This window comes from Syngnathoides biaculeatus, chromosome 23 (genome assembly GCF_019802595.1).
Source record: "Syngnathoides biaculeatus isolate LvHL_M chromosome 23, ASM1980259v1, whole genome shotgun sequence".
Taxonomy (NCBI): domain Eukaryota; kingdom Metazoa; phylum Chordata; class Actinopteri; order Syngnathiformes; family Syngnathidae; genus Syngnathoides; species Syngnathoides biaculeatus.
In genome coordinates this window covers 3,440,124-3,465,470 of record NC_084662.1, presented here as the reverse complement: position 1 = coordinate 3,465,470, position 25,347 = coordinate 3,440,124, and the positions used below count along the sequence as shown (strand labels likewise).

Genomic DNA, 25,347 nt, shown 5'->3' with positions numbered 1-25,347 from the left:
GTATCCACATGTGCACCTGGCACCAGGACATCCTAGGTCGCAGTTCGATGATCGACTTTGTGGTCGTGTCATCCTACTTGCGACAGCATGTCTTGGACATTCGGGTGAGGAGAGAAGTGGAGCTGTCAACTGATCACCACTTGGTGGTGAGTTGGCTCCAAAGGTGGGGGAAGATCCCGGTCCAACGTCGCAGGCCCAAACATATTGTGAGGGTCTGCTTGGAACAGCTGGCAGATTTCCCTGTCAGAAGGAATTTCGACACCCACCTCAGGAAGAACTTTGCCCGAGGAAGGGGGGGACAATGTTCTGCACCTCCATTGCTGAGGCGGCCGACCAAAGCTGTGGCCAAAAGGTGGTTGGTGCCTATCGTGGCAGCAACCCCCAAACACGTTGGTGGACTGTTGTGAGGGATGCTGTCAACCTGAAGAAAGACTCCTATCGGGCATTTTGGCCCTGTGGGGCTCCTGAGGCAGCTGATAGGTACCAGTTGGCCAAGTGGAATGCAGCTTCAGTGGTTACTGAGGCAAAAACCCGGGCGTGGGAGTAGTTCATTGAGGCCATGGAGAACGACTTCAAGACTACTTCGAGTAAATTCTGGTCCACTGCCGGCGTCTCAGGAGGGGGAAGTCAGTGCACCGTCAACACTATGTATAGTCGGGATGGGGCACTGCTGACTTCACCTCGGGATGCTGTGAGTCGGTGGAGAAAATCCTCAATTCCACCAACACCATGAGGAAGCTGAGTCTGAGTGCTCTGAGGCGGGCTCTTCTATTTTTGGGTTTGAGGTCACTGAGGTGGTTAAAAATCTCCTTGGTGGCAGGGCCCTTGGGGTGGATGAGATTCACCCAGAGTTCCTACAGGCTCTGGATGTTGTATAGCTGTCCTGGTTGACACGCCTCTGCAACATCGCGTGGACATCGGGGAGAGTGCCTCTGGATTGGCAGACTGGGGTGGTGGTCCCACTTTTTAAGAAGGGTGACCAGAGGGTGTGTTCCAACTATAGGGGGATCACACTCCTCAGCCTCCCTGGTAAGGTCTATTCATGGGTGCTGGAGAGAAGGGTCCGTCGGGAAGTCGAATTTCAGATTCAGGAGTAGCCGTGGAAAAATGGGCCAGCTCTACACTCTCGGCAGGATCCTCGAGGGTGCATGGGAGTTCGCCCAACAAGTCTACGTGTTTTGTGGAATAAGAGTCGGCCTTCGACTGTGTCCCTCGGGGAGCCTTGTGGGGGGTTCTTCGGAAGCATGGGGTACCGAAACCCCTGATATGGCCTGTTCGGTCCCTCTACAACCGCTGTCAGAGTTTGGTCCGCATTGCCGGCAATAAGTCGGACTCCTTTTCGGTGAGAGTTGGACTCCGCCAAGGCTGTCCTTTGTCACCGATTTTGTTATGTTTTATGTTTGTTTTGTTTTTATGGACTGAATCTCGAGGCCTAGAGTGTGTCCGGTTTGGTGACCTCATCATCGCATCTCTGCTCTTTGCAGATGATGTGGTTCTGTTGGCTTCATCAAGCCGTAATCTCCAGCTCTCACTGGAGTGGTTCATAGCAGAGTCTGAAGCGGCTGGGATGAGAATCAGCATCTCTAGATCTGAGACCATGGTCCTCAGTTGGAAAAGTGTGGCGTGCTCTCTCCGGGCCGGGGATGAGATCCTGCCCCAAGTGTAGGAGTTCAAGTATCTTGCGGTGTTGTTCATGAGTGAGGGAAGAATGGAACGGGAGATCGACAGATGGATTGGTGCAATGTCTGGAGTTTGTATTGTTCCATTGTGGTAAAAAGGGAGTTAAATCAAACGACGCTCTCAATTTACCAGTTGATCTACGTTCCTACCCTCACCTATGGGCATGAGCTGTGGGTCGTGACCAAAAGAAGAAGATCCAGGATACAAGCGGCCGAAATTAGTTTTCTCCACAGGGCTCTTCCTTAGAGAGAGGGTGAGAAGCTTGGTCATTCGAGAGGGGCTCAGTGTCGAGCCGCTGCTCCTCCAGATTGAGAGGAGCCTGATGGGCCATCTGATTCAGATGAACTCCCGGACGCCTGCCTGGTTAGGTGTCCCACCGGAATGAGACTCTAGGATAATCCAGGACACGCTGGAGAGACTATGTCTCTTGGCAGGCCTGGGAACGCCTCAGGATCCCTCTGGAAGAGTTGGAAGAAGTGGCTGAGGGAAGTTAAGTCTAGGTTTTCCCACTGAAGCTACTCTCCCCGCCACCCGACTCGGAGAAGTGGTAGAAAATGGATATGTGTATATATATATATATATATATATATATGAACATGTGAGACACTGTCTCATGATCACCAGCTAGCAAGTGAGCAAAATATCACTGTGCCAGTGATGAAGGTAAAAGTCGATTGCTAATGCAGGATGTACAAAGGAGTTGAAAGAAAAGTATGCTTTTTTTCTTACCTGCATTTATAAAAATCAAGCCATTTTGTCTCTTCTGTGAGGTTGCAGCTGGGACGTGGGTTGCACAGAGTGGATGCTTTTGGCACTGCATTGAATAACCAGTATAAAAAATCGTGTGGGTGGATTTATGATCACTAATTTACATTTTGGAGTTTTTACACTGTTGGCAAGACAAAAAGTGCACAGATTCCTCCATTGTAGCCAAGACTCCAGACACTCCAAATTTGTCATCACTACATTTTGGAAATAGGTAATGATGTCCCCCAGCCCTCACCCCCGTTTCCCGGCAGATTTATGGAAGTAGCCTTGAATGCTGGCCTGTTGTGCATGGATTGCAGCCCATCATGTTCCGGGGAGATAAGTTCAGTCAGTCCCGCCTCGGGTCCACAGTGAGAGAGTGAGAGAGGTTCGTGTCCACCCCGCTCACATATCAACATGACTTATTAGTTGCTTTGGACTTCAATGCTCAGCTCCCATTTGTGCAAGTAAAGTCTAATCATAAAAGCACACACTGTACTAAATCATTAGTGTACATCCGTAAAGAATGTCAGACACAACTAAGTTTCTTTTTTTTTTCTAGTTTCATTGAAAATAGGCTGTTATCTTGACAGAGAACAGAGGGGACTAGGCTCTCTCTTTTGAGTGCTTCTTTTAGGTGTAAAGGGCCTTCTAGTTCACATGAGTATTATTTCTATTTTGAAAGCAAAAGATTACTTTCATCCATTTTTCATACTGCTTCATACTCACATTCACAATTATGGGCAATTTAGACTCTTCAATTAACTTACCATGCATGGTTTTTGGGTTGTGGGGGGTAAATTGGAGCAGCTGGAGGAAAATCGGGCAGGAATGTGAAGAAACTCCATATGTGTGAACCTGGATTTGAACCTGTGTCTCCAGAACTCTATGGTAAATTTGCTAACCAGTCGTCAACCGTGCCATTGGTTACTTTACTTAGCACTCAAAATCAGTAAATGTTTTAGAAGTCATAAGCAAGAAACACATTTAATAGTGCATCAAAATGTGATTGGTTTATTTAAAGGTCAAGTGTCATCCCTATAAACATTCTAAAACAGATATTGTAATGAAAAATACATATAACATTATTCACTTCAATGTCTATACGAAAAAATAAATGTGTGCGGAGAGCGCGTCATCCATGCGCAAAGTTGCAGAAGTGTCATTCTACGACATCCAAGTTGTCGCCATATTGGCTGTATCCTCTGTCCGTGCCGTCACCCGCACATTCGCCAATGAAAACACCCGGTGCACCCTAATATGGGAGATGAACATGCACCTTCTGAGATGGAAGCTCTTTTCAAAAAGGAGAACCAGGTGAAGTTACCGGGGCAATATTACACTATTGTTTCGAGCCATATTCAGATGATATGCAATCACACCCAAATCGCCTCCCCGTCCGATCCACTTCCGAGGTGGAAATGAGCCATCGCAGCTCATCGCAGCCGGCCGGTGTGGCTCATTTTCGCCGCCAAAGTGGCTTATCACAGAGCCGAGCCGTGCTGCTTTAGGGGGATGTTCATAGCTGCCGCAGTACGTGAAGAACAACACAGTCGAGCCGGGGAGCTTTACTGCATTATCGTCGCACGCGGCTGAGTGAGGCATTGTAGGCTGCGTTCTTCAGAGCTGCCGCCATCCGCAAGCCCGACGTGCAGCCTTCAGCAAAACCGTGACCGGAAACGAGGCGCCTCAGCCGTGGTGACTTATAATGGAGCTGAGCCATGCTGCTTTTGGGGGTTGTTCATAGCCGCCGCACTACGCGATGAAGAACACCGTTGACCGGGGCGCTTTACGGCTTTGTCGTCGCACGTGGCTGAGTGCGGCATTGTGGCAGCGTTCTTCAGAGCCGCCGCCGTCCGCAAGCCCGAAACGCAGCATTCTCTGGTGAAGCGATGCAGCAGCCTGACGCACACACCGACACACTTCGTACGCAGATCTTTTGTTACGTTAAAAGAGACCGATTACGTGGTCCGCCTCAAACTATTTTTTTTTTTTTTTGTAGCTGTATACACACCTTACCTGTCATTTGGAACCCACAAAGCTCTTGTCCTCAAAACCCGTCCAATCCATTTTTCACGACGAACTGGGTCTCTTGCAAACTTATGAAGGGTTATTCCATCCTCCCGAGTGTTCTAGCAATGTCCAACAATGCAACGAGCAGGGATTTTGGCTAACACGAAGGAACAACGAGCTACCTTCCCAGAGGTAAAACTAATGGAAACAAACGAGTCCACTTGAGGGCGGTCCTGTCCTTTGTCATTTATTGCTTCTTCTTAAAAACAAATCCCTCGAGAGGATTTTCATGGCGGGAGTTACAAAAAGTTGTATACGTCAAAATCATCTTTTGTGGTGAAAAACTGCATGGGTCCATGTCGGCTGCCGTTTTTTTCATTAATGAAATACTAAAAATCATGCATTTCCTGACAGTGGCCCTTTAAATTACTTATATCAATGTAAAACTATTCTATTATGTCCAGACGGTTTTGTATGAGCTAGGTTTTAATTAAATAGGTATTTTACTATTCTTGAGCCAGAGCCCGTATATGTAGACTCCAAGTCCAGGTTTCTACTCATGACTTTTTGAAGACAGAAAAATTAAACGTAATAAAGATGGTTACTTAACGATGGAGTTTCCATGTTCTCTCCGTGTCTATGTGGGTTGTCTCCAGGCACTCCGGTTTCCTCCCACATCCCAAAAACATGCAAACAGGCAACAATTGCCTGTAGGTGTGATTGCGAGTGTCGCCGTTATCTGTCTCCATGTGCCCTGCGATTAGCTGGCAACCTGTTCAGGGTTTACCTCACCTCCTGTCTAAAGATAGCTGGGATAGGCTGCACCACTCCCGCGACCCTTATGAGGATAAGCGGATCAGGAAATAGATGGATGGGTTACTTAACTATTATGTCACATTTGTAAATAAATTGTAGCAATGCAAATGGAGCTGCTAAATAAAATGGGTGCAGGTGTTTAAAGTTAAGATGCATATTTTTGTGAAACTTCTTTAATAATATTGATTATTTAAATCTATTGCGGTGGTGTGTAAACTACAATATTTTTTATAAATATACTTCAAAATGTACAAAAAGAAAAAATGCCTTGTGTCAAGAAAATACTTTTGAATCTTACACAAATGAGCTCATCATTTATTTGTGAAAAATAAAGCTAAATTAGCAACATTCCCTGTCACTTTTTTTTTTCCAGACCAATACCAGCTCAAGTACTCACTGAATGTCTAATTGTCTTTGGCTTCAGGGTGCAGTGTATAGTGCAGAAAGTGCCTGCAAGATTTGAATGTAGCCTCACTTCCCTACTACCTCTCCCTCCCTTCTGGCTGCATCCATGTCCCTCGCAGGTGTGCATGCAAGTAACCAGCTGGCCTTTCCTTGGTCACTTTGTACAAGCAACTTTGCCATTTTAAGCATATCTTGTCCACAGGTAATTATAAAAAAAGAAAAAAAAAAGAACTTGTATTCGAGCAAACAAACTAATTGCATTTTAGCTACATAGTTATTAGCTTGAACAATCCATTAAATTTACCCCATGTAGCAAGTAGCTTCGATGAAAGCGCTAAATATCAATACTCCATAGTACATAGGTAATGTGACTTCATATCCTTTGTCGTTCAGAGAGGCAGCATGGTGAATGATTGGTTAGCACATCTGTCTCACAGTTCTGAGGACCTGGGTTCGAATCCAGCCTTGCCTGTGTGGAGTTTGCATGTTCTCCCTGTACCATAGTGGGTTTTCTCCAGGTCCTCCAGTTTCATGTCGCATGCCAAAAACAGAAAATGAATAAGTGTATATTAGCGGATTATTCGCACAAACATTTTTTAAAAACTGTAAATGAGAGGTGAAAGCAAATCAGAAAGATGATGGCATGTGCAGATGCTGCAGCTTTGTTTTTTTTTTATTATTATTTATTTGGTACGTTCTGCTCATTCAAACTGGTTCTTGCTGAATTATTGTCACCAACAGCAGACATGACATTCTTAGAATCGGAGTTTCATGCAAGATGAGTATTTCAACAACATACCGGAGTTCATAACAAGGGACTACGGCTTTCCGTGGATAAAATTCCCTATGGGGAGGAAGCGAAGGTGGTGTAGGGATTGCAAGCAGAATTGGGGATGCCGAGCAGGCAGCTAGGTTACAGAAGCAGCCCTTACAACCAACCATTTCCCAGGCTCTCCCTTGCAAATATTACATAGCCCACCAACAAGATGAGTGAGCTGAGATTCCAGGCGCACTCAGACTTCTTCACAAGAGAGTGATGCATCCTATTCACCACTGAAACTTGGTTACATTCATCCATCCCGGACTCAGCAATGCTTTACAACAACAGCCCAACAAGACCAGTGACTCTGCTTAAACCAAAGTAGGAAGGTTGTGTATTTACATCATCAACACCTGGTGGAGAAACACAAACACTGTAGCTAGCTACTGTTCCCTAGAGCTGGAATATCTGACTGTGAAACATCAACAGTTTACCTGTCATGCTAAACATAGTTTACATTCCACCGGAGGCTAATGCTAGCTCGGGCCTTGGACTGTTACACAATCAGAATTAGAATCAGCTTTAATAGCCAAGTGTGTAAAACACACAAGGCATTTTTCTCCGGCTGTCGGTGTTGCCCTGGTGCAACAATAAGAACAAGGAACAACATAGCAACAAGAACAAAGAACAAGAGACATTTCTGTTTATAGGAACTATTCCTTATAGGATATGTTAGATATAAAATCTATATCGATAAGTGTGTTAACAATGTCAATTGTGCAAAGGGAGCAGTTTAAAGTGACGAATCATGTGGTCTACAAAATATTAAAATAAATAAGTGTGTGTGTGTGTGTGTGTGTGTGTGTGTGTATACCAATACTGATTGGACCAGCAGGAGTGTACTAACACGGCACAAGGCAGAAAAATAGTAGGTTCACTGATCAAGAATTTAATGACTTAATTGCTAGAGGGGGGAAAAAATGTTTGAATGCCTGCTACTTTTTACTTTCATTGATCTGTAGCATTTTCCCAACGGAAGGAGCTGGAAGAGCTGGTGGCCAGGATGTGGATGGTCTGAAAGGATCCCGCCTGCTCTGGACCTAGTTTGCGTTCACAACAATGTTAGACTGCAACAAATTCAATATCCAGATGCTGTGCACATCATTGCTAGCAATTTCAATCAAATGGAGTTAAAATCAGTGCTTCCTAAACTTCACCAGCATGTAAAGTGTGTGACGAGAGGAGCCAACACACTGGGCAAGGCTTACAGTAACATCAAGCTGGGCTACAGGTCCAAAACGACAACACACTTGGCCACTTCGGACCATATCACATGACAATTACTTCCTACGTTTAGATCCCTCCAAAAATCCTTGCCCACCATCACCAAGACCATCAGGACGACGTCAGATGCTGGTTCCCAGCAGTTCCAGGACTGTTTCAATAGCACGGAGTGGGAAATCTTTCAGGATGAGGACCTGAATGTATTTACAGACATTGTTCTGTATTACATCAAGAACTGCTTGGACCTGGTCACAGTAGGATAATGCATCCGCATCTACCCAACCAGAAACCCTGGATGACCAGAGAGGTGAAACAGCTGCTGAAGGACAGAAACATCGCCGCCAGACTACAACATAGCTCGTGCCAACCTGAAGAGAGGCATTTGGAAATCCAAGGTGGGTTCTAAGAGGAGGATTAATGACCATTTGGACAGCAAAACAGCAGGCAAGCATGGATGGCAGTCCAATAACACGGCAATTACAAACCAATCACCAGGGCTAGTGACGGCAATGCTGAAGTGGCAGAGAAACTTAACATCTTCTTCGCTTGCTTTGACACTGAACCACCAGGAGCAGCTACATTGCCACCAGAGACCATGAGGAGTCCCTCCCTCATAGTGGGTGTGCATGAGCTGAGATGCACACTGAAAGAGGTCAACCCACGGAAAGCAGTGGGCCCTGATGCCGTCCCAGGGCGGGTATTGAAAGACTGTGCAAAGCAGCTTGCTGGAATCATGACCAGGATTTTCAACCTGTCACTGTCAGTCTGCAGTCCCATCCTGCCAGAAGATCTCTACTGTCATCCCCCTACTCAAGATACTACAACAACTACCAGCCAATAGCTCTCATGCCTGTGTGATAAAATATTTCAAAAAACTGGTTAGGAGTCATATCATGACCTTCATAACCCCAGCTTGGATCCATACCAGTTTGAATTAAAATCTGAAATGATCGATTATCGGTAAAAAATGATCACACACTGGTGGATTCGCCGGTAAAAGAAGGAAACGAAATGGAAACAGCTGAGTAGGAACGTGACGTCAGAACCAGTGACAACAATGGCAAGCATTGGAATACATCGTAGGAACGACGATGAATTTTCCGAAATTTCGAGCAATAAACACTATTCTGAAGGGTCCGGTGAAAAATACGAGCTTTGTAAAGGCGTTAAAGGTTATCAATTTGAGCCAGTTAGACAGCAGACACGCTCGAATGCAAACGAAATGGCTGGCCCTAAAAAACAAACTGTCAGACAGATGGAGCAGGATATCCCTCGTGTTGGAAACAAAGACTGGTAAGCATTTGTGAAGTTCTCGTTTGGTTTAGTCAGTCATAAACTGATAAATAGTAAAGGCTTCGATATCCTGAATGTATAGACGAAGTTTTTGGTCTTGTTTTAAAATTATGCAAACACTATGTAATACTAAATAGGTACTCAACCACCTGGCCGTTCGTTGTACAGCGCGATGGATCTGCCTGTGCTTGTATGAGAAACTATCTGCAGTACGATGTGTTTACCTGCAGTGACGTCAGAGGTCAGCCACACGAGTTTTTCAGACATGGGAAAACAGGTCAAAGTTTGCTGACTTTAATTCATAAACACTTGTATTTTTCGGTAAAAACATTGAAAAGGTTATGCATTATATGGTACAGTTGAACATATATTTTTGTCTCGATAAGATACTTTGCATTTGTAATTAGACATTCCATACACTTTAAGTATTTGAACGACACCACACTGATAGGCTGTGTCTCAACAGTGGGTAGGTAAAGGAATCAATACTTCACAGAGCATTTAGTTCCATCCATTATTCTACTACTCTTACGTCTCGTTTTACTTTTGTCTATACCAGTACTGCGTGAAGTTATTTTTCATGCCAAAATGGTGAGTTCCATTGCGTACTTTTGAAACTAAAAGGTTACATGCTTAAAACAGGAAGTTAAGTTAAGATATTGATTTCTACCATTTGAGATGATAAAAGAGTCACAAATAACTATTTTAGCAGTGCTATGGTTGAAACAATTATGTACGATTTATATGTCACTTGGGTTAGTTCCACACAAATTGTTTTGTGTCATAGGTTTTATATTGGTTTTAAAAAAATGCTGAGTCAGATGTTCATTTAATTAATGCTGCAGCCTTCAAAGAGAATTGATTAAAATTTAAACAATACCCAACCCTCAACTGTTAAATAGACTGCACTTAAAGCGCTTTACAAAGCCCCACATTCACCCACGCGCCCACCAGTGTATGACTGGGGCCATGCAGGGTGTTCCTGGAAAATGTATGCTTCCTTCTTGTGTGTCCTTCCAGTTCATACAACACTTGTTCTTGGATTGTATATTCATAACAAGAAATATATATATATATATATAAAGTGAAGAAAATAAGTATTTGAACACCCTGCTATATTGCAAGTTCTCCCACTTAGAAATCATGGAGGGATCTGTAATTTTCATCGTAGGTGCATGTCCACTGTGAGACAAATAATCTAAACAAAAAAATACAGAAATCACAATGTATGATTTTTTTTAACGATTTATTTATGTGATACAGCTGCAAATAAGTTTTTGAAAACCTGTCATTCAGCTAGATTTCTGACCCTCAAAGACCTGTTAGTCCACCTTTAAAAGTCCACCTCTACTCCATGTATTATCCTGAAACAGATGCACCTGTGTGAGGTCGTTAGCTGCATAAAGACACCTGTCCATCCCATACAATCAGTAAGACTCAAACCTGTAACATGGCCAAGACCAAAGAGCTGTCCAAAGACACCAGAGAGAAAATTGTACAACTTCGCAAGGCTGGAAAGGGCTACAGAGAAATTACCAAGCAGCTTGGTGAAAAAAGGTCCACTGTCAGAGCAATCATTTGAAAATGCTAAACATGGTCAATATCAATCAGAGTGGAGGCCTATGCAAGATATCACCTTGCAGTGTCTCAATTATCCTTAGAAAGGTGAAGAATCAGCCCAGGACTACACAACAGGACTTGGTCAATGACCTGAAAAGAGCTGGGACCACCATTTCCAAGGTGACTGTTGTTAATAAACTGAGACGTCATGGTTTGAAATCATGGATGGCACGGAAGGTTCCCCTGCTTGAACCAGCACATGTCAAGGCCCGTCTTAAGTTTTCCCCTGACTATTTGGATGATACAGAGGGGTCATGGGAGAAAGTTTTGTGGCAGATGAGACCAAAATGGAACTTTTTGGTCATAATGCCACTAACCATGTTTGGAGGAAGACGAATGATGAGTTCCATCCCAAGAACACCATCCCTACTGTGATGGAGGTGGTAGGATCATGCTTTGGAGGTGTTTTTCTGCACATGGGACAGGACGACTGCATTGTATTAACGAGAGGTTGACCACAGCCATGTATTGTGAGATTTTGGGGAACAACCTCTTTCCCTCAGTCAGAGCATTGAAAATAGGTCGTGGCTGGGTTTTCAACATGACAATGGCCCGAAACACACAGCCAGGAAAACCAAGGAGTGGCCCTGTAAGAAGCATATCAAGGTTCTGGCATGGCCTAGCCGGTCTCCAGACCTAAACCCAATGAAAAATCTATGGAGGGAGCTGAAACTCCGTGTTTCTCAACAACAGACCAGAAACCTGTCTGATACAGAAGATCTGCGTGGAGGAGTGGGCCAAAATTCCTCCTTCAGTGTCTGCAAACCTGGTGAACAACTACAGGAAAGGTTTGACCTCTGTAATTGCAAACAAAGGCGACTGTACCAAATATTAACATTGGTTTTCTCAGGTATTCAAATCCTTATTTACAGCTGTATCACACAAAAAAATAGTTTAAAAAATCATACATTGTGATTTCTGGATTTTCTTTTTAGATTATCTCACTCACAGTGGACATGCACCTACAATGAAAATTTCAGACCCCTCACGATTTCTAAGTGGGAGAACTTGCAATATAGCAGGGTGTTCAAATACTCATTTTCTTCAGTATATATATATATATATATATACATATGTATATTATTTTTTTGGGGGGGGGTAATTTTACATATATATTTTTTTTTATTTACTAAGTATAAGTATGGTTTGTTGAGGACATTCAAAGAGGTTTGTCCAGAATGCCAGGACTGGTTCGTGTCACTCCAATCTTCAGGCAGTGTCCTTCAAAAAGAATATCACATCTCGACTGCATTTAATGATCAAATGCATTTCACACGCAGACCTAAAAACTAATTTATTCAGTAATGTCATGAAGCATGGATGTTTATAATTAAATTATACATGTTTATTTATACATTATTATTTCTTGAGACAGCCATATGACTGAATTAAACTCAGTTTCGCCTCTGCTGAGTTGACTTTGCAACACCTGAGTAGATCCTCAGGCCTTAGCTGTTGTAAACTGCGGCAGAACACAGGTGACAGACAACCAGTGCTGTAATTACATTTTAACTGGTTGTTCATCTGAGATGACACGCTGTGGCGACCCCGAAAGGGACAAGCCGAAAGAAACTTACTTTTAATTGTAGGTGACAAGAACAAAGGGAAATTAACAGTTGCAGAGGGCGTATAGGTTATACTGTTCCTTTTGCTCACAGCACTACTCTGAATTTGTGAGATGTACAGTAATATATCAACAACATTTATTCAAATAACATGGCGTGACAAAATGTACATCTTAATCAGATATACAGAAAAGGGTCACACTCGCAATCACACCAAGTTGTGTGCTGAGAATACTTGGACCATGAAGCATAAAATCCAATGAAGAAGTATTTGAAGTGTTTTAGACATTTCCTTTCTTTACATGTGCAAACCAACATCATGGATTTGGAAACAATATGAACAGTGTACTTTAAGGTTTAATACAGGAGGCTTCACAACAAAATATGTCGGTCACCAATCATGTACATACAGTACATCCATTTCAAGGGGATTAAGCAAATTTATATCAATTTTAAGAATACTGCACGAGATAAATCCATCATGAAATCATCATTTGATATTTGGATGCTAATCCTTTCGATTTGGAGTCCATGGACATGGAGGATTGTCACATTTCCACCTTGGTCAGACACCTTCCATTAGCTTCGTGGCTCTGGTTGCCTTCAGTTTTGCCTTTAGCGACTTACAAGTCCTGCCTCCTTCCACTGCATGATCATTGGATGAGTATGTAATATTGTCTTTAGATCGAGCCAATGTTTATATGTCTTCCATTTCTGTGCCTTGAGAAATGTTCAGCTGAGTCCAGGTTTGCATGCATTTTTTTATAATATTCTGCTACAGTACATGATGAATAAATAAGTCATGACTGTACTGAGATGAGCGCTTAGATGAATGTTGTGTTCCTACATTTTCACCCTCAATGTTTACACACAAACACACCCTGTGGTAAATATTTCAACCAGTGAATTGTAAAAGTAACAACCGTGAAACATCTGAAAGAGGGGAATTTTTATATCAGTTTTAGTGAAGTAAAGTGTTCTCATCATTCATTATGATGAAATATTCATCCAGGTCAATTTTGTATTGTTATGATATAATTACATTGTCTATTACTTTTTAAAAGCTTACTGAAGTGAGGATTGGATAGCAAAGCACATTTATTTGTATACTGCATTTCATACACAAGGTAACTCAATGCTCTTTATATGATTAAAATAGAAATATTATAATCTATTTTCAAGATTGAGGAAATGATTCTGACAAAACAGACTATAAAGAAACCAATGGAAAAATACATGCACATGCACAGATATACACCAAGTAGTGCTCATGCACCAACCCTTTTTGCACTGGATGAATAAATGCGCACTTTTGCTGCAGCACCTGCTCTACTGGCCAGGGCGAAGAAAGAGTTTTTTTGCCGCTCATTTATTCCAGCAAGCTGCAGGGATAGTCCGTCAGCACTATCTACCGACCTTGGTTTTTCCCCTGATGGACAAAATGCATTTTCTCATAAAGGTGGTCGCAGGACAGCTATCGACACGATCATGTTCAAAATACTATTTTTAGGAGATGAACTCAACTTGCTGTATGTATATAAAGGGGCAATTTTTCTTAAATGCAGTGTTGTCCACAAATCTGTGTTAATGGGCACTTCTCATTGGCTTTTCAAAATGTTGATTAGACACCATGATGAATACACAGGTGTGTTTTATTTTGTCTGCAATAAAAGGCTGCTCTAAAACGTGAAGTTTTACAGTGGGATTCTGCTTTTCACAGCTTTCCTTCTGTTTCCTATCGGGGTGAGACATCCTAGAAGAACCTAAAAGAAACAATGGTTGAATTCCAATAATATTTCGGGGGCCCCTCGATGTAATCTTAAACCCACATTGAGCAAAAATTACTCCTCACCAACCTTTACAAAAGGATGTTACTCATACTACTTCACAGTAGCAGTATTTAAAACAACGGGTCACCATTGAATTTTACCAACTCGCCGCTTGAGAATACAGAAACAAAACAATAGAAATGAAAACACCAACGGAGAAGAAGCGATGAATGGTGAATAAGTTGGTCTTGAACCACAAAACATAATTTAGGATGATAAGCTGCATAACATCATAATATTATTTATGAGAAAATAAAATGCATACAAAAAAATTCAAGAAAGACTACTGTGTGCAGTGAATTTCTACATTGTTGATGACAGCCTAATTCAAATATTGTACTGTAAATATAGTACTGTACAAGCATCATGTATTGAAGGAGTGCTATTTATTGTACATCCATCCATTTTCTGTACCACTCATCCTCACAAGGGTCACGGGCGTGCTGAAGCCTATCTCAGCTATGGTCAGGTGAGGGGCAGTATACAACCTGAAGTGATCGCAGCCAATCGCAGAGCACATAGACACAAACAACTTTTCACACTTTTTCAACATTCACGGCTACATTACTGATGTTCAATCTTCATTCAACCTACCATGGATGTTTTTAGGATGTGGGAGGAAACCGGAGTTCCCGGAGAAAACCCATGCAGGCACGAGGAGGATATGCAAACCCCACACAGGCGGGGGCTGGGATTTGAAGCCCGGTCAGCGTAACTGTGAGGCGGATGTGGTGACCAGTCATTCACCATGCTGGCTTTTATAGTACATCTTGAGAAAATAATAGTTTCATGCTTGACACGTCAGCAGAACATGCCATCCCGCGATGACGTCGGTCAGGAGGAGTGGAGTCAAATTCATGTTCCTATGTTTGAAAAAAACAAACAAACCACCTTTTCATCTCCCCTGACCCGATGACCTTTGCCACAAAGTTTAAGGAAAGGTCTACTAAAGAGCAGGACATTTGATATTCTGCGTGTCCTGTAATGTGCTAACACTCGTTTCCTGTGTCCTGTCCAGACGGAGGCCTCTGATTGGCTGGAACCCCCGACAGCACTTCCCCAACACTGCCACAGTAGAGCAAGGAGCGCATAGGCCATTTCTAGGAAAAGAGAACCATTTTATTACCGCTTTGTCCCAAATCATCTCGTGAAATCTATATACAACAGCAGGTTTACAGTCAATATCATATTATGCGATTATGAGAGTTGTAATATTATGTAAAATTATGTTGTCTCAGTAATTGATATGAGATTAAAACATTTTGGAAGCACTCATTTACAGCTCAAATTTGTCAGGAAACAGACACTTTCGGTGTGTGCACAGACAAATTTGGGCTGCACATTTGTGGAAGTACAGAATACAGTATTGAATAGGGACCACTCCTGACTGTGACCAGTGAAAATACGTACTGTATATAATTGATTTTGAATTCAGTAAGCCCGTGTTTTCAGGGTTGGGCAACCCCCACCACCAACCAAAATTAATTCCAACAGAGGCAACATGTCCAGGTTCAAGCACGGTTAGACTTTACCTTCACTGGGTGTAGGTATCCACCTGCTCTTGGTGTCAAGGTGTGCTCGGACAGAGATCTTCCCTGGTCCAAGGTCTGCGTCAGGTAAGCTATGTAGTTGGTTGCCAGAACCAGAACATCCAGTTTGGACAACTTGGTGTCACGAGGGACTGAAGGCAGAGCAGCCTGGGCCAAGAAATTCTCCATGAATACAGTACGTATGTACGGGTGTTATTACAGTATTCATATTTATATTTCACACCACACATGTATTTGCATTAGCCACTACTCCCGATAGGTGGCCCTTGAAAAGTACAATATAAATGCAAGTTATTGTTATCTGACTTGCTTGCTGCTCGCTCAGTAGCACCTCAACAATTTGGAATATTTGCCCCAGCACGAATACAGCAATTGGTCCAGAGTTCGAACTGACAAAAATGTACTTTCACATTTGTTGATTTACTGAAAATGAACTCCTCAGATTAGGTGTCATATATATATATATTTTTTTGGGGTCAAAGTTTTTTTTCAACAGATTAAATGGACCTGAAAAGAAAGCTCAGCCCATATTTTGCACAATCAGATGACTTCTGTAGCTCTCGACGACACCAGGTATTTTCACTCTTTGTGAGAAAAGCTGTCAAAATATTAAATCTCACTTGTCCCTTCATAGATTTGAAACAGGGTTTAGAGGAGAACTGATTGAAGGCCACTTCAGAATATATTTATGTACAACTGCAGCATACAAAAAAAAACAAAAAACACCTGTGAAACACAGAGGAGGCTAAGTGAGATTTATGTTCATACACACTTAAATGTTCTTAAAAGTACAAAAAACAAACTACCCAAATTCAACCACAAGTGATTTTTCATCCTTAATTAAAAAAAATAAACAATTCTTTTATTCACTGAGAAGAAAAACCCCCGGTAACTTTTCAAAAAGAGCTTTCCACCATTGTTGTTGTTTATTTTTTTCTGATAAACTGACAATGAAAATATTCCAAACGTACCTGCAGGCTGTGGAAGGCTTGACGCAGGTTGCGTACACGGCTTCTCTCACGGGCCGCATTTTCCGGGGAGTGATGACTCCGTGGCGTGCTGATGGAGAGCGTTTGAACATTCATGTTGGAAGCAGAGGGCACCTGAAAGGGGCCTGAAAATCAATCTGATTGGATATGGAAGTGTGAGGGACACTAGAACTAGGAAGGGAAGGTAGTAGAGGCCAATTTCAATTTCACATTAATTGTCATGTCATTCTTCAAGCTGCTTATCCTCACAATTGTTGTGGGAAAGCTGGAGCCTATCCCAGCTGGCTTCGGGCGAAAGGCGGACTACACCCTGAACTGGTCACCAGTCAGTCGCAGGACAGATATCGACACGATCATTAATTTATTAATTTAAAAGGAATAAAATAACATTTTGAGTCCCTTAACACTCACAACAATACAGATATGAATTACAAGCAGAACATTTGACTTTTCACATTAGGATTTGTTTAACTTCACAAAGAGGGAACAATCTGCAAAAATCTGAGAATTGTCATGTTGTTTTTGTCTGTAAAAAGAAAAAAAAAAGAATTACCAATTTTTGTGATTAGAAAAGGGCGGATATCGTCCGTATAATCGGTCAGGCCTTAGTAGGTAGGTAGATAGTTGTTGTTGAATGAATAACTCAATTCAGTCATTTCAAACTAAACATCTTTTATCTAACTCTGAATTAATTGCAAAGATCCTAAACATGTCTGTGTGGAAATATAGAAAAACAAAAGTTCACCAGTAGAGAACCATACACAATTCTTCAATACAGATATATAAATTACTGCAGTATGGCAATGACCCAAAAGGTAAATGTAATCATTGTGTACTCACCAGATAACACAACTCCCGGTTCCTGCGAACGCTGTGCCCGTGTCTCTGTGGCCATGCTGAGTCTGTCCTCGTGGAAGCTCGCTGGGTCTCAGGTACTGCCTGTTGGTGGCTCGCGGTCACCGACATGAGACTCTCCAAAGGATTTCCTGCCATGAGCGCTGGGAAAGAAGGAGATGAGCGCAGACTGTCCTGAGGCTTCACCAGCTCCAACCGCTCCATCTACGCCCATTTAGTGGACACAATTTGATACTAATGCCACAATGGGTTTGTCAAGGAAGTACTCTGTCAGGATTTCAAATATTTATTCATCTGATCTCAAGAATTGTCAGTATTGAGATGGAGTACATGGAGAAAAGTCCACAAGCAAAGACCCAAGCACATCAGCATCCATCCAAATCATTCCTCCAATTCGGTCCCCCACTGTCTCTCTATCTGCGGCTCTGTCACGAACAAGAAGTACTGAAAAGTCCACAAGCGAGGTTCTCAGTGTATCAGCATCCATCCAAAGCATTCCTCCACCCCCTGTTCTGCTCTGTCTCGCTCGTTCCCTTATCAAGTGAGGTAATGTGGGGAACTTCATGTGGTCCTTATCTTGGCCGCCCGGTCGTCCTGATCCTCCCTGCTTGTTTGGCTGCCAAGAGGAGCATGCGGGCAGGCAGTAAGGCCAGGGGGAGTACAGGACTAGAAGGGTGTCCTGAGCCAGGGCACTTTGCGGGGCTTGGGAAACTCCAAAAATGTGTTAGCAGCTGGACTAGGGTGGGACAGAGAGACTCAGGGGCAGTGCGACATTGACTATGATGACCAAGAAGAGGTTGAACACATCTGGTATTCTGGTCCTTCTCTTGGGCCTCTGTAGGACCTACAAATAAAGCTTCGACAGAGTTGGATGAAACAAGCATGCGAGCTAAGCAAAATAAAAGAAATACGGTATCTCTCAGGATGATGTAATGCATTATACCACTGCTGACTACAACCCCAATCATGCCCATGCATTATTTTCATAATTTGATCAATAATGGTAAAAATTTACCTGACTGAATCAATAGATTTTACAAATATGAGTGTTTGAAGTATTGGCAGTTGTTATCATTCCAATAATAATAATTACTTGTAATTAAAGAATTATCCATCCATTATCTGAGCCTCTTATCCCCACGAGGGTCGCGGGAGTGCTGGAGCCTATCCCAGCTGTCATCAGGCAGGAGGCTTGATACATGGGCACATGAGACAGACAACAGTCACACTCACAAGCACACTTACGTGGCACCTGTTTTTTTGTCTTGGTACAGGTTAGTATGTTCAGCATTAAAAGTTGCACATTCACATCCAAAATTGTGGCAATCAAACATTAACCAGGATTTACTGTACTATTTACTTTGAAGTGATCTGAATTTTTAATCAAAAGAACTAATAAAATATTTGTCACTTTGTTTTGTGCTGATTTTTTTCATAAGGCTCCAGTTAAACTAGGGAGGAGTGGTTACAAAATGGATCGATGGATGCTTAAATGCATTATTGGAGGACATTTTCTTTCCCCTTTAAAATTTCAAATCATCCATGGTCAAAATACAGACACAAGTACTTGTCTAAATTATAGTTGCAACTAGCTGGATTAAAAAGCACTCCTAAATACTGAAATTATCAACAGTTAACTATTGAGCAACCCAATTTATATGTCAAATATAGAATAACATTTACATCAATTTTTAATATGACTTTGTTGTCTTCCTTGGAGCTCTCAAAACATTGTTTCATCAGTATGTACATGTGATGCAACCCTGCGTTTCCCTCACATTTCTGAGGACCGGGGTTCAATCCCAGCCCCACCTTCGTGGAGTTTGCATCTTCTCCTTTTGTCTGCGTGGGTTATCTCCAGGCACTCCGGTTTCCTCCCACATCCCAAAAACATGCAACATTAATTGGACACTCTAAATTGCCCCTAGGTGTAAGCGTGAGTGTTTGTCTCAATGTGCCCTGCGATTGGCTGACAACCAGTTCTGGGTGTACCCCACCTCCTGCCTGATGATAGCCGAGTTAGGCTCCGGCACTTCTCGTGACCCTCCTGAGGATGAGCGGCTAAGAAAATTTATGGATTTTCTGCTATTACGAGTAACAAGGGTGATCTGGTTTTTGTGACCCCTTGATTAAAACTGAAAACATTGGAGAAAAAAGAAAAATACAAACTTCAGGTCTACACATGGTCGGGGTGATTAGATCCAGTTACTGTTAACTCACTTTTTTCCCTTCCTCTAAATAGCTAAAAAGGTTTGGCAAGAGGGTTGCATCACATGTACATATTGTGAGACATAAGAGCTTAATTACTACTGATGAAAGAAAATGTTTTATTAAAGCTCCTAGGAAGACAAAAAAGTCACATAAAAAAATTATTTAAATCTTATTCTATATTTGATATACAAGTTGGGGTGCTCAACAGTTAACTGTATTTGATAGTTTAAATATTTAGGAGTTCCTTTTAATCCCGCTATAATTTAGACAAGTACATGTTTCTGTATTTTGTGCATGTATGATTTGAAATTTCAAGGGTAAAGAAAGTGTCCTCCAATAATAGATTTAAGGGTCCATCTATCCATTTTCTAACCTTTTTCCTCAGGTTAACTGGAGCCGTATGAAAAAATAAATCAGTACAAAACAAAGTGACAAATATTTTTATTAGTTCTTTTGATTAAACATTCACATCACTTCAAAGTAAATAGTACAGTAAATACTGGTTACTATTTGATTGCCAGTATTTTGGATGTGAAAGTGCAACTTTTAATGCTGAACATACTAACCAGAACCAATAATAGATTTAAGGGTTTATCTATCCATTTTCTAACCTTTTTCCTCAGGTTAACTGGAGCCGTATGAAAAAAAATCAGTACAAAACAAAGTGACAAATATTTTTATTAGTTGTTTTGATTAAACATTCACATCACTTCAAAGTAAATAGTACAGTAAATACTGGTTACTATTTGATTGCCACTATTTTGGATGTGAATGTGCAACTTTTAATGTTGAACATACTAACCAGAACCAAGAAAAAGACAGGTATGGATTGCAGGAAATGATCAAAAATGTGTTAACTTCTTGAAATGAGGAGCAAGGGGCTTGATTCTACAAAATTACAATTAAAAAAAGAAGAAAATCAACACAGTTCGACGTCTTAATCTGTGACAAAACATATGTTTTTGTCGACATTGAAAAGTGTATCATATATGTGACCAAATGGGCTGGTGCGATATCAGTCGGTGGAATGCCTGTCAACACCAGAGCACCGAGTGCCCGCTGACCTTCCATCTGCAGCTGCTGGCCCACAAGGCTGATGGGAGGCTCAGAGGAAGGTAGGAACCATAAACACCAGCAGGAGGGGAGAGTAAACACACACTGGACCTTCTCACTTTCAAACTCTTTAAATGCTTTCACATACACTTTAGTCATGGGGGGTTGTTACAACAACTGCACAAAAAAAAAAAAAAAAGATATCCATCCATCCATTTTCTCAGCCACTTATCCTCACAAGGGTCACAGGGAGTACTGGAGCCTATCCCAGCTGTCAATGGCCAGGAGGCAGGCTACACCCTGAACTGGTTGCCAGCCAATCCCAGGGCACATAGAGACAAACAGCTGCACTCACAATCACACTAATGGGAAATTTAGAGTGTTCAATCAATGTTGCATGTTATTGGGATGTGAGAGGAAAACCAGAGTGCACAGAGAAAACCCACACAGGCATGGGGAGAACATACAAATTCCACACAGGCAGGTGCGGAATTGGACCGCGGACCTCGTAACTGTCAGACCAACGCTTTCCAGCTGAGCCACCGCGCCCCCAAAATACACAGTATATACATTTTTGTAATTTTACACATACCAGGCTCATTTAGACAAAGCGGGACAGTTCAGTTAGGTTGGCGACTATGTGGTTTAGATAAAAAAAAAAAAAAACCCTGATCAGAGTCCCAATTCCACCAAGCAGACGCTTCGGTTATAGATCTAGTATGACAAAGCAGTGAGACAGCATGTTGCTCACAAATGAATTCAGTGAAGATAAACGCGATACAGTGAGATGAGTGCAAAAATGATAGCTAAACAGCCATCCACCCATTGTCCATGCGACGTTGGGTCAGGTGTAGGAATGCGAAATTATACAAATGTAACAATTACCATTCCATTATCAAACCTATTATTCAGAGATTCTCATTGGGTGAGGGAATGAAAAAAAAATACAAATGTATTTGTTTGCTTTAAATATTTAATATCTTCAACTTTGGGTAGAAGACACAGCATATCCAGTATGTGTTCATAATCTGTAATATTATATGGGAAAGGAAAAAAAAAGAAAAGATGACTTCCTTTTCCAACTATATCAAGAAACCAAAAAGCTGTACAGCAAGTAAAAGCAGTAAAATACAGTTGTTACATTCCTTACAAGCAGTTTTAAGAAGATTATTTTGGAAATGTAGTTGGTTACAAATACATGTTACTATGATGCAAATTCAATAGTGGTGTAACTATTTCCATTACTTTCTCAAAGTAATATAATGAATGACATTCGATGAAATTTTGATTACTTTTGAATGAATCAATAGGACCCTTGGACCTTTCCTCTCAAAAATGGATTGAAACTACAGAACATTATTTTGGAATCAATAGTAGACATGAAAAAAAAATGTTTTTTGAATTACATGTGTGCAGCATGTGGAAAACCACTACACCATACCATGTTGACCAAAAGACAAATTTGCACAATAGGGTCGACAGTGGTTCATATGACAACTCAGATAAGGGGAAATCAGACCTCTCTCAGCTATTTTTCAAATGTAACTAAAATTGTAGCATATCATTGAATTTTCTAAAAAAGTAACATTTTTAATGTATTACAATTTTAAACAAAAAAAAAAATTATTCCTAGAAACTCGTTGTCAAAAGGAACCAGTTTTCCATTCTTAGTCCTCATCATGGGTGCACTGCGACTACATGAGCTTTGGCGAGAGGCAGCGTACAGCCAAAAGTCATCCATCCTCACTCGCAGAGCTCATAAACACAACCAAAAATTGAAACTCACATTCAGACCAAGTCAAGCTAGTCTTCAATTGATATCGAAAGAACAGGAAAACAGGATTTCATTGTATTCAAGACAATGCATACCAAAGTGAACCAAACGAAATCTTGAAGGCAAACAAGGTACGACACGAGCAATGATGTCTCAATTATTTGAATCATTGTTGAAAGGATGACAATCAATGGAATTGTTTATAGATACAGTTATTCAAAGGTCAGGACATCGACAAAGGTTTTATGAACATGCCTTTTTACAGCGCCATAATAGTTTTGAAGTAATCAACATGATTAAAACCTTTAGGAAGAAGGTTCACAATATGAAATGTCTGGGGGAAAAAAAGATACATTAAATGTCGGTACCACCGAAATGGTCATCCCATATTTTTGTGAAACATAAATGACACTTGAGAAGTAACAAATATTGTGTATTTCAAAAGCATTGTGGTGGTTTATCAAGGAATAAAAATAAAACAAAATCCACATTGACATCATCGAGTCATCGCTACTGTGCTTTCATCTTCTCCACCTTCTTGATGAAGTTGTTAATGTCCTCAACCATCAGCTGGGGCTCTTCCATGGCTGCAAAATGACCCCCCCGAGTCATGTGTGTGTAGGTGAGGAGGTTATGGAATTTCTGTTGGACCCACAGCTTTGGGGTATGCATCAGCTCGTTGGGGAAACATGCAAACCCAGTGGGTACAGACACCGGTATCCTGGGAAGAGTATGTCAACAGTTAGACCGGCATTTGTATTCACAAAGGACAAGCAACGATATGCGTTACCGTATTTCCTCAAACAATGAAAGATTTCAGGACCTGGAAATCATTGACAAAAGATTAACCATTTCCTATTACCGGTAATATTTCAACAGTTTTCATCACAGTAACAGTGTAGTTCAAACACTGTTAGTTGTAAACACTCATGAAGACATGAGGAAAAACACATGCACTGCTTTAGTACTTCTGCTGATCCAAACATTTTCTGTGCATATTTGGGGAAAAAATAGGCAGTTAAAGCAACATATCATTGCTGTTGAACAGAAACAATTTCTTTTTTTTTTTCCCCAAAAGTCATGTATCCCAACTTGAACTGTTATTTTTAGGCAAGATTAACTAGCATAGTAGTGAAAATAGCTTGATAATTAATGTACATTACACAAATCCAGAAATGTTCTCATTCTATGGAAGCTGTGCGGTACATTTATGTTTGTTTTTTAGAGACAACCGAGTGACAATAGTAACGTTAGATACATCCATTATCTGAGCTGCTTATCCTGACAAGGGTTGCAAGAGTGCTAGAACCTGTCCCAGCTATCTTCAGGCAGGAGGCGGACCTAGGTGGCTTTTACATACAAATTTTTCTCCCACTCCAGACCTAATTATGTAGTACCACAGTTCCTGTGGGTACTCTGTCATAGGCTTTCCCTAGATCTACAAAGACACAATACAGCTCTTTCTTGACCATTTCTGTCAATGCCAAAGCTTGTTTTTGTTACCTTGCCTTATTTATTTATTTATTTATTTTAAACTGAGATTCTGGTACCCCGACAGGGCAATTTTGAGCTGGTCTTCCCCAGAACCCAACTGCAACATTGTTTGGTGTGAGCATTAGTTCAATCTCCAAACTGAAAGCCAGGTCTCATCCAACAGGGGATGGCAGAGACCCCTACCTTGGATCACCACCTGCATAGTGGGTGATCCAAGAAGATGACATGCCAAAAGGACCCTTTCCTTGCCAAGTCAGTACTTAGATAGCATAAGTGTCTCCTACATATTTGCAGCTAAGGTTTGTAGGACGACATGGCTGACAACTCTCTGCCCAGACAATCCGAAATACACAGCACGTGGTTAATCTCTGGTCTCATATGGTTTACTTGTGTCGGGAATATGAGACTCAACCTAAACGCTTTTTAACACTTGTGGCATTAGTTTGGGCTTGCCGTACATGCCAAAGTGGCTAACATTTTAGAATTAACTTTCTGCACTTTCTAAAATGGTGCTTATGAAGTTCAGTCCAATTAGTTGGATCAGTTTACCAGCAGATATGCCACATCAAATATGTCGGACCCACCAGCGCATTGCAGCAACAGGTCAACTCTTTAGATTTCATGTATACATCTATGCTATCACATAGGGTTTTTTTATTGCTTCCAAACTACGTTCTTCTTAATTCTCACCCCATTGTCTCTTTAATTGAATATGCAAATTCAATTACTTCATTTTTGTTTAACCTATCAATTATCTAAACTGTGACGGTAACGAGCTTTGTGGGCTTCATAGTGATGGATAACGATCGATGTGGTTGCAAACCTCGCATGCTGTCACTTTTTTTTTTTTCAGTTTTATCAAAAAAAAACAACTCTTGACTCCAATTGAGATACTTGATTCATGCAGCGACAACTGCATACTGGTGGATTGTCAAATTGGCATATGCTGCAGGGAAGAGAAAAAAAAAAAAAAAAAAATCAAAAACAAAAGGCACACTATCTTGAAAAGTCAGATTTTCAAATCTAAACAGGGAGGGCTTGTCAAGGTATGTAGTTTGAGTCTAAGGCCAATCTAATGAATCCGAAATCAAATTCAAATTTAGTCTTTTCTTGCTTTTATCCAAGTAAGTTTCAGGTCTAAAGTTGGCAATGTGACTCAAGTTAAATCACATGACTTTAGTCTGTCTATTTCTCTATTTTTATATTTAGAATTGCTATTTTGACAAGTGAAAGATCATATATTTTTCGCAAATTGCAACAAATCAAGAACATAGATGAAAGGAAAAAAAGAAAAATAAAAAAATGAAATACGTAAGGTCAACTTTAAAGTGCCCTTGTGGCACTTGCAGCAGGTACGTCAGTAAACAATTTTTGCTAAAAAATGTTCATTATTTTATCTTTAATATCTA

At 41.3% G+C, this 25,347-nt stretch overlaps 2 protein-coding genes across 15 annotated transcripts in view; both read right to left on the bottom strand.

The window, feature by feature from the left end:
• Positions 1 to 12,217: 12,217 nt before the first annotated feature.
• On the bottom strand, positions 12,218 to 18,067 carry LOC133496542 (transcription factor 23-like). Of its 2 annotated transcripts, XM_061812248.1 has the most exons (5): positions 17,392 to 18,067; positions 16,534 to 16,665; positions 15,545 to 15,709; positions 15,007 to 15,112; positions 12,218 to 14,875 (listed from the first exon to the last, which is right to left on the bottom strand). In XM_061812248.1, coding segments are annotated over exons 1-5 (624 nt in total). In that variant the 5' UTR covers positions 17,611 to 18,067; the 3' UTR covers positions 12,218 to 14,873. The 2 variants fall into 2 exon arrangements, with proteins under 2 accessions (XP_061668232.1, XP_061668231.1); XM_061812247.1 differs by having other exon boundaries at positions 12,218 to 15,112; positions 17,392 to 18,065.
• Positions 18,068 to 21,623: 3,556 nt separating this feature from the next.
• Positions 21,624 to 25,347, bottom strand: part of ephx1 (epoxide hydrolase 1, microsomal (xenobiotic)) — a 42,510-nt gene continuing 38,786 nt past the window's right edge. For all 13 annotated transcript variants that reach the window (XM_061811627.1, XM_061811616.1, XM_061811624.1 and 10 more), the window contains one exon: positions 21,624 to 23,165. In XM_061811627.1, the coding sequence (XP_061667611.1) occupies positions 22,955 to 23,165 (211 nt within the window). In that variant the 3' untranslated portion in view covers positions 21,624 to 22,954. The remainder of the gene's footprint in view (positions 23,166 to 25,347) is intronic.